Source organism: Notothenia coriiceps, unplaced genomic scaffold (assembly GCF_000735185.1).
Source record: "Notothenia coriiceps isolate Sejong01 unplaced genomic scaffold, NC01 NC01_scaffold00012105, whole genome shotgun sequence".
Classification (NCBI taxonomy): Eukaryota; Metazoa; Chordata; class Actinopteri; order Perciformes; family Nototheniidae; genus Notothenia; species Notothenia coriiceps.
In genome coordinates, this window is record NW_011344806.1 from 1 (window position 1) to 10,403 (window position 10,403).

The 10,403-nt window shown below is 42.7% G+C and overlaps 1 protein-coding gene across 1 annotated transcript in view; it reads left to right on the forward strand.

Moving 5' to 3' along the window:
* Positions 1-932: 932 nt before the first annotated feature.
* The window catches only part of LOC104947164 (cathepsin E-like), a gene marked incomplete at its 3' end in the record, with an annotated part of 13,234 nt that continues 3,763 nt past the window's right edge, over positions 933-10,403 (forward strand). The window contains exons 1-4 of the mRNA XM_010773126.1: positions 933-1,089; positions 7,164-7,308; positions 8,137-8,281; positions 9,312-9,410. Of these exons, the coding sequence (XP_010771428.1) occupies positions 933-1,089; positions 7,164-7,308; positions 8,137-8,281; positions 9,312-9,410 (546 nt within the window). The remainder of the gene's footprint in view (positions 1,090-7,163; positions 7,309-8,136; positions 8,282-9,311; positions 9,411-10,403) is intronic.

Consider the following 10,403-nt stretch of genomic DNA (forward strand, 5'->3'; position numbering starts at 1 on the left):
ATAAACCCAAGGTTTTGGTAACACTCTTCATCTTTTTTCATACCGTCCATTAAACACAAGTTGGTACCACTTCTTCAGTTTTTCATTTTTCAACGTTGGTTTTTTATTATTTTTATTCAATCACCTCATTTCATGACTATGGGTCTTTTGTACATCCGAAATGGAGGGGTTTGGAGGACCAAAAAGTGTTGTATTGTACATTTATTAGATTTGATACACATATTCAATTAATTAAGCGAAAATTTCAAAGAATGCGCAAATACATTAACATTAAAAAGAGGAAACTAAAGAGAAATTAACATATGTAGAGGGATTTAGACACACTTAGACAAGACAGAACAAAAAGTTAAGAGTGGGGACAACAACAATTTGATCGACTTTCCAGGTAGAATCAGAATAGAATAGGAGTGTCTCTCTCTTTAGTATTTTGTGGGCAGACGACAGTTGGAGATTTTTGGTTGGACTCACAAGTAGGGTGCGACAATCCGTGAGACTAGGATTTTGCACACCCTTCGTTCTAATTTCCCTCACATACGACTCTTTCTTTGCGAACCCTATTAAATCGATCTATATGCGACTCAGAGTGTTTGTACACAAAAATGAACTATAAAGGATATAGGGAATAGGATACCCGGTTGTTTCTACCTTTCTATAATGGATTCTCAGAGTCTCTTTAAGGACTTTTCAATTCTGACTTCCATATGGAGTATTCCAAACACAGACTCACGATACCCGGGAGTGGTGAGGGGAGTCTAATCATGATCTTTTCGTACATAAATGGTGATGCAACTCTTACGTAAGACTAACAAGCATTGACTTGGACATTACAAAGGTAATTAGTAGGGAACTTATCTCGAGCGACAAGGTGCAGGGGGGGTGTCGAGGTCAAACAAAAGATTTGAAGGACAAAGGTCAGTGCGCGTTCCTTCCGCATGCCGTGGCCTAACAAGGCGCGGGCGGAGCCAGCGAGGGGGCGACGGACTAACGGTACCATTGCCTCCACCCCACGGCTACCTGGCGCACCAAAGGCGGGGGCCACTCGCTGCCAGTGGAAGTCGGGGGGGGCTCTCGACGACGACCGGGCGCCTCGTTCCACTCCTGAGGGGGGGGGGGGGGGGGGTCGGGGGAGGATATTTAGTGATATTGTATATTCCCGGACAGTCAGGGCTAATTTAGGAAAATAGCTCTAACTTAGCGCCGTGTAAAAAAATAGACAAGATTACGTGGTAATCTCCTTAATAAAAGGTTCAAACATTAGTGAGAATAGTTATATACTCACCCTGTTACGAATACGTTTACAAACACATTAGATAGTAACCTTTGTACAGAGAGAGAGGAGACATCCTCTTATACTCATAACTTATAAAATTTTTAACATTTAAACAAAAACCCTCGCCCACGGTACAACTAATGTATACCTAGCGTTACCTTATTAAGTTACATATGCTGTCACGTATCGATTCACACAGATCCAGATTTTCAACACAAAAACGAGCGGAGTGCGCCAGCGGAGTTGGTCGCCCGCGGTCGTCGACGTCCACGACGAGAGAGAGAGAACGCAGGGCCAATATGAAGTGAGCCGCAAATACAGGTTTAGGTCGCTCTCGCATGGATCAAGGGATTGCATCGATGGTACTATACCGACGACCCGGGGAGGATGAGCGTCTGAGTTTGGGAGGATTACCGGGTTTAAGGTCGACTCTTCCGAGAACGAGATGTCGGACGTACTAACCTTAGCGGATGCGTCGGCGGAGACGGTCGCCTTTCAATTCTGTACGGAGTATAAGAATTTTCTTCTTACTTCATAACTCCCGTCGACCGTAAGACAGCCGTGATCCGGGACAATCCGTCCAACAACTAGAGACAACAGTGCCCAATCGCATGCGGATCTGGGCATACAACCAAGCACATACTAGCGGATCGAAGTAAATTTGTTTGGGTTCAAATGGCAAAATTCGTACTTTCGACACTACGTGTCAAGTTATATAAACTGTTTTAGGCTGGAACAAAGAGATTTGAATAACTTTACATAAATACAGAGTTTTAATTTTTTTTAATAAATTTTTTTTTTTTGTAAAAAAGTTGTGTAAAAAGAAAAAAAATTTATCCTATACATGTAAAGCCAATTAGCCAATTGGCAAAAAACCCCCCAACTTATACGCTTATATGTAAACCGTAAGTTTAAGCGGTAGGAGATATTCTCCCTGTCGATGTCGGCTCAGGTCGTCGTGCTTGAAGTTGGCAGTGGGTGAATTCTAGGTAAAGTTTTCGGGTGTGTCTAAGATTTAGCCTTGTTAAGGGCGGGGTGGTTTGCCCCCCGTGTTCAACTGCAACAAACTTGTCAAACGTCCTCCAGTCCCTGAACGAGAGTTCCGTCTTGTCTTTGATTGAACAAATGCACAAGCGGGCACTTCTGCGATCGTTGCAGCGACGGGGCGTGCTGAAAGACATCAGGACTCTGGCTTCCCTTGGTCCTTCACCACTTTTTGAGTGAAGGCCTTAAAATCCTGAGGCCACAAGGACGTCGGTTCGAGCGTAAATTCTTCGTCTGTCCAAAAATAACATTTTCTCCGAAATTTAGAGTCTTTATCAAGTTCAAAGAAAATGTGTTAGTCTTATAGCAAATGTCTTTTTTATCACATAAACATTTCGGGCAGGTTTGTTGGTTCCGGGGGGGGTGGAGTGTCTGCGACCCGACGTCGCGTGGTGGGGGAAGGGCGACGAGGGAGGTAGTCTTTCGGTTGGAGGGATAGGTAGGGTGGGGTGGTTAGTGGCCTGTACCCGCCCTTTTCGTGCTCGGAAGAGGGCAGCGACGGGGGAGGGAGACCTTGAGTGGGGGGGTTGGGTAGTCTCTTGATGTGGCTGGAGTGGTGAAGGTTTTGTGTAGTGTGTGCTGAGTGGAAGAAGTTAGACCGAAAAAGTACAGCACTAACAAAAACATTAATAAACTGAAATTGAAATTGATATATATATAAACAACAAGAAAAGAAAGGAGGGTCGATAGACATAGACATTTCGCCAGAAACTCGTGGACATTTTCGCGATTGTTTAATTTAGATGAATAATGAATTAATGAATAAGTAAAAGCACGGTCCCACTACTGGGGGGGGGGGACCAGGTCCACTACATGGGGAGGGGGAAGCTGTTGCGGGGCTCGCTGCGGCGGCCGAGTCCGACAACAGCTCCCCTCCCCAGTGTCGGACTGGGGTCCCCCCCCAGTAGGTTGGACTGTGTGTTTTATTAGTTATTATTTCTTACTTGGATGCCCTAAATTAAAGGCAATTCGCGAAAATCGTCACCGAGTTTCTGCCGAAATCGTCTATTATCACTTCTTCTTTTCTTTTTCTTCCGTTGTTTATATGATATAGCAATAGTTCGAATTTCAGTTTATTTATGTTTTTGTTAGTGTGGGTACTTTTCGCGTCTAACTTCCCACTCAGACACACTCACAAACTTTCCACACTCCAGCCACATCGAGACTACCCAAATCACTCAAGGTTCTCCCCCCGGTCCGCTGCCTCTTCCGACGACAGGGGGGTCCAGGCCACTTAACCACGCCCACCCCTTACCTACCTCCAACCGAAGACTACTCGCCTTCCGTCGCCCTTCCCCCACACCACCACCGTCCGTCCAGACACTCCATCCGGACCAACAACTCCCGAAATCCCCGTTATGTTATAAAAAGAACATTTGGGCTATAAGACTACACATTTCTTTGAACTTATAAAAGACTTCTAATTTCGGAGTAAAATGTTATTTTTTCGGAAGAATTAGCTCACCACGTCCTTGCTCAGGATTTTTTTATGCCTTTCACTCAAAAAGCGGTGAAGGACAAGGGAGCAGAGTCCTGATGCTTCAGCACCCCTCGCAACATGCAGTAGTGCCGGGCTTGTGCATTTGTTCAATCAAAGACAAGACCGAACTCTCGTTCAGGGACGGAGGACGGTTCGGACAGTTTGTTTGCGAAGTTTGACACAACGGTAAATCTTAGACACACAAACTTTATACCTACGAATTTCAACCGCACTGCAACTTCAGCACGACGACCTGAGCGGACATCAAGGAATATCATCCTTACCCTTTAAAAACTTTACCGTTTACATATAAGGTATAAGTTGGGGGGGTTTTTTGCCAATTGCGCTAATTTGCGCTTTTAATGTAAGGTATTTTTTTTTCTTTACTCACCTTTTTACAAAAAAATTTTTATTCAAAAAAATTAAACTTTGTATGTTATGTACAAGTTTTATTCATCTTCTTTGGTTCAGCCTAAACAGTTTAATATCAACTGACCACTAGTCGTCGAAAAGGTACGAATTTGCATTTGAACCAAAAATTTAACTTTCTCCCTAGTATGGTGCTTGTTGTATTGCCCAATCCCATTGCATTGGGCACTGTTCTGCCTTCTAGTTGTTCGGACATTGTCCCGGATACGTGTCTTACGTCGAACAAGGTATCGAGTAAGAAGAAATTCTTATACTTCGTACAGATGAGTCCCCTCTCCCGCCCACGCATTCCCTAAGTGTTGTGTAGTACGTCCACACTCTTCTGGAGAGTTCGACCTTAAACCCGTAATCTACTCCAAACTCAGACGCTCATCCCTCCCCGTGTCCGGTATTCTAGTAATCGAATGCATCTTGGATCGGATCTAGACTACCTAAGACCTGGGTATTGCGCTCACTTCATAATTGCGCCTGCTTCGCTCTCTCTGCTCGTCGCTTCGGACGTCGAGGCGGGCGGACACTCCCTGGCCACTCCGCCTCCGTTTGTGGGAAGATCTGGATTGTGTGAATTCGATTACCGTTGACAGTATGTAACTTTAATAACGGGTAACCTAGGTATACATTAGTTGTATGCCGTGGGCAGGGTTTTTTTGTTAATGTTAATTTTATTAAGGTATTGAGTATAAGAAGGATGTCTCCTCTCTGTACGCAGTTACTATTATCGTGTTTCGTAAACGTATTTCGTAACAGGTGAGTATATAACTATTCTCATAATGTTTGAACTTTTTATAAGGAGATTTCCCGTAAATTCTTTTGTCATTTTTTACACCCGCTTAATTCAGAGCTATTTTATAAAATTAGCTGGGACTCGTCGCGATATTACAATATTAAGATATCTCCCCCACGCAGAGTGGACAGGCGCCGGTCCGGTCGTCGAGAGGCCCCCGCGGTGTCACTGGGGCAGCAGTGGCCCCCCCCTCGCTCGCGCTGCGCCGAGGTAGGTAGTGGGGTGAGGCAATGGCTACCGTTAGTCTCCCGCTCGGCCCTCCGCCTGTTAGGCAGGCACTTGCGAAGGACGCCACTGACCTTTGTCTTCATCTTTGTTTGACATTCGACACTCCCCTTGTCCTTCAGATTAAGTCCTACTAATTTACCTTTCGTAATGTCAATCAATGTTGTTAGTCTTACTAGAGTTGCATCACCATTATGTACATCATTGATTTTAGACTCTCACCACTCCCCGTATCGGAGGGGGTCTGTGTTTGGCGAATACTAGATTGGGATCAGAATTGAAAGCCTTAAAGGACTCTGAGGGAATTCTTATAGAAAAGGGTAGAAAACCGGGTATCTTATTCCTATCTATCTCTATAGTTCATTTGTTACAACATTTTTTGAGTATATAACTGATTATAATAGGGTTCCAAAGAAAGAGGTGTATGTGGGGGAAATTAGAAGAAGTGTGGGCCTCTAAGTCTTCACGTTGTCCGCACTACTTCGTCGAGTCCATAAAAATCCACTGTCGTCTCCCACAAATATAGAGAGAGACACTCTATTCTATCTCTATTCTACCTCGAAATTCATCAAATTTGGTTGTTGTCCCACTCTTAGCTTTTTGTTCGTCTTGTCTAAGGTGTGGCCTAAATCCTATTATGTTAATTTCTCTTTAGTTCTCTTTTTATGTTAATGTATTTCATCTTTGAAATTTCTTAATTTAATTCGGAAATGTGTATAATTCTATATAATGTACATACACACTTTTGGTCTTTCACCCTTTCATTCATGTACAAAAGACCATTAGGTCATGAAATGAGGGGTTCGATTGAATAAAAATAATATAAAACACGTTGAAAAAATGTGAAAGATGAAGAATGTACAACTTGGGTTTATGGACATGAAAGATGAAGAATGTACAACTTGTGTTTATGGACATGAAAGATGAAGAGTGTAGACACTCTGTCGTTTTTATGAACATGAAAGATTTCTACTTCTTACATGTTGAACACAAATACCTGTACTTTCTACTTCTTACATGTTGAACACAAATACCTGTACTTTCTACTTCTTACATGTTGAACTCAAATACCTGTACTTTCTACTTCTTACATGTTGAACTCAAATACCTGTACTTTCTACTTCTCTCATTTTCCAAACAGGCTGGTTCCTTTAGTCTGAATGTGTGTTTGGTGGCGTGATCATTATTATTTAGAGTCATTGCGTGCCTATTGATTTGAACACGATCCGTGTATCCATCATTTCCTGGTCTTCTCTAAAGAAGAGGGACCAATGGAAACGTTGTCATGTTGCCGTTGGTCACCATGGAAACATTCATTAGCTAACAATGACATTATTGTTCTATTAATATAAAGGGAGGTCAGGTACTCTTTAAAACAGCTGCTAGTTATGGGTACTTTTTACTGAAGTACATTTCAAAGCCTCTTTACTTTGACTTGAGTAAAGAAGTTTATCAGTACTTCTACTTTCACCAGAGTATTTTTAAACACGAGTATCTGCACTTCTACTTGGATGTGTGTACTTGTGCCCTCTCTGCTAAGAAGTGAGTCGACCTTCCAGCATTCTCACCAGGAGATAACCAGTAAAACCAGTTTAGCGGTTCTTTATAGGATCATTTTTTGTTGTGGTTCCTTCTGGACAAATAAACGTCCTTGTGGTTTCCAAACTGGAAGTCTACGTTCTTCAAATTGGACTCCAAGGGTCCACAGATTGGATTTCAAGTTTCCCAAAGAGTTTTCGATATTCAAGGTTCAAGCAGGGTCCAGAAGGAAACAAAGATTCACAGAGTTTCTTGGTATTTTGGGGGAAACGTGTAGAAGAAGTGTGTTTTGTTCCCTGTTGTCTCAGGATTGTTCATTGTTGAAAGGTTCCCAAAGAGTTGCAGCAGAGTTTGAGGGTTTCAAGCAAGTCTGGATTTGTATTATATTTAAGAGAACATTTGTTATCCCTGCAGGAAAGAAAGTGGAGACGCAGAGGGCGAGCTGTTGCTGGGCGGAACAGACAAGGCGTTGTACACCGGACTAATCAACTGGCTCCCTGTGACTGCTAAGGGCTACTGGCAGATCAAGATGAACAGGTATCCCTATTGTTTTGAAAAATGGTTATTCTGTGTATAATGTAATGAAAGTGTCCTGACCCTGTACGGACAGGAAGGGCTAACTTTCAACACTTATTCAATTATCTCTAAGGGCCTTTTGGCTTAGGGCTCACCTTGAAGTGTTTTTTAGAACAACCCAAACCAAGGTAACAAACTGTCAATCAAAAGCTAGCCCCGCCCTAAACATACCCCTCTGTATCTATCTCTAAACTGGACCATAATTGATGAGATGATCATCATACTGTATTGATGAAGGACTTAAACAACTCATTGAGAACATCAATTCCCTTCAATAGTGTTTTAGATAATTTATCTTCACAGTCTAGTGTATATTTTCTACTTTTTAATGCTGGTTTTAATTCTATTTTGAGATGTTTATTTCTAGTATTGTTTATTTCTACTTATGTGAAATGTTTTACTTTGTTATGCTGCTGCAACGTAAACATTTACCAATTTGGAATCAATATAGTACCTCTTATCTTATCTTATCTTATAGTACAACTGAAACCAAGGAGGCAAACTGTCAATCAAAAGCTAGCCCCGCCCTCAGCATACCCCTCTGTATCGACTATTTCACTCTAAATTGGACCATAATTGAAAAGATGACCATCATACTGCATTGATGAAGAACTTCAACTAGCCATTGAGACCATAGCCTTATAAGGAAAATGTTGCTGTTGACTTTATCCTTCATAGACAAGTAGACTTCCTTTTGCAGCAAGAGTAGTCGCGACATTTAGTCCTATTGGTAATAGAAAAAGAAGGATTTGAACAGAACTCAAATGAACATGTGTGTGTGTGTTTCAGCGTGGTGGTGCAGGGTGTGAATCCCTTCTGTCCTAACGGCTGTCAGGCCATCGTTGACACTGGAACTTCTCTCATCACTGGACCCACTGATGACATCCTGAGCATCCAGCAGCTGATCGGAGCCACGCCCACCAACATCGGAGAGGTTCAAGACCTTTATTTCTACTGTATCAACCTCATCATAAGAGTGAATAGAGCGGTGCAGGGATGAGGTATCGTTGTAGGCCGACCCTGCAGGAAGCTGCTGGTTCCCTCCACAGCAAAGCAACGGGGTTTCTCCAGAGGGTTTTGGAAAAAAACTGGAATTAAGATCTGTGGAAAACGAGTCTGTTTGATAAATGTTTGTTCAGCCGGATAATCTCCACATGTCTACTTTTATAATGTTCTAATCATAAATCTAACGGCCAGAAGCTAAATGCTAACGTTATGCTATAAAGGAACTACAGGTGAGTCCAGCAGCACGACTTCAACGTCACGCCAACTTAAGATCCATATTCAAACACCATCTTCTCCCGCTTATCCGTGGTCGGGTCGCGGAGGTATCAGTTCCAGCAGAGAGCCCCAAACTTTCTTTTCCCCTCATCAACCAGCTCTGACTGGGGGTCCCAAGGCGCTCCCAGGCCAGCGAAGAGATATAATCCCTCCACCTGGTTCTAGGTCTACCCCTCGGTCTCTTCCCAGCTGGACGTGCCTGGAACACCTCCCTAGGGACACACAGATTCTAAATGGTACGAGTTGAAGCGTTTGTTTGAACAGTCTGCAGGAGGCAGGGACTTGCTCTCAAGCAGAACAGAAACTAACTTAGAGGAGTGTTTACGTGTTCGGCGTAATGACGTACAACGGCCTCCACGACTTCTGTAGTCCTATTCAGCCACTTGGTAACAACCATCGTTTTTCAGACACGTCCACTCTTCAGAAATCACCAGTGGGGTCACTGCTGATGGATTTAATGTCGTAGAACAAAACGTGATCCGTCTCTTCAATGTGTCTCAACCACAGACCTTAGTTCAGCTATTTTCCAAAACCCTCTGGAGAGATCCCATTGGCTCTGAGGCGAGGGAACAGGAAGTGGTGAAATGCTGACTCACTTCCTGGTTTTAGGACTCGTCACGGCACCGCTCTGTAGGACAATCCCTTTTTTCTTGAGATGTGTTAACAACCTCTCTTTGTTTCAGTTCATCGTGGACTGTGCCAGGTTGTCCAGTTTTCCTCACGTCACATTCGTCCTCGGAGGAAAGCAGTACACTCTGACATCCGAGCAGTACATCAGGAAGGTTTGTCTTTCTGTCTCTGCTTCGACTTATTTAGGTTCTTTTTTCCCAGGATTATATTGTTAGCAAGTAAGTTGGGGATCAAGAACTGTCTGGACCTCCTAAAGGGTTTCAGAGGCGTCGTAGGGAACCACCAAGAGCTTCCATGAAGGATTATCGTCCTGTCTCTGGTTCACTGTGACGCCTGTTCTTTGCTTAAAGCTTTTTGGTACATAGTTTGACGCATTTCAGCTGATTTCAGGGAAATTCAAGAACTGCAAGATAACCAGAGATTCACATGAGTTAGAGCAGTGGGTCCCAAGATAGCAGGGGGGGCGCCAGGCCTCAGATGATTTTAGGCCAAATATCATATTTAGACTTTTTTTTTTTTTTNNCAAATACCTGTACTTTCTACTTCTTACATGTTGAACACAAATACCTGTACTTTCTACTTCTTACATGTTGAACACAAATACCTGTACTTTCTACTTCTTACATGTTGAACTCAAATACCTGTACTTTCTACTTCTTACATGTTGAACTCAAATACCTGTACTTTCTACTTCTCTCATTTTCCAAACAGGCTGGTTCCTTTAGTCTGAATGTGTGTTTGGTGGCGTGATCATTATTATTTAGAGTCATTGCGTGCCTATTGATTTGAACACGATCCGTGTATCCATCATTTCCTGGTCTTCTCTAAAGAAGAGGGACCAATGGACACGTTGTCATGTTGCCGTTGTTCACCATGGAAACATTCATTAGCTAACAATTACATTATTGTTCTATTAATATAAAGGGAGGTCAGGTACTCTTTAAAACAGCTGCTAGTTATGGGTACTTTTTACTGAAGTACATTTCAAAGTTCTTTACTTTTACTTGAGGAAAGAAGTTTAGTCAGTACTTCTACTTTCACCAGAGTATTTTTAAACTACGAGTATCTGTACTTGAGGAAAGGATGTGTGTACTTTTACCATCTCTGCCGAAAAAAGAACTAACAGGAATTGTCTGAGATGTTTA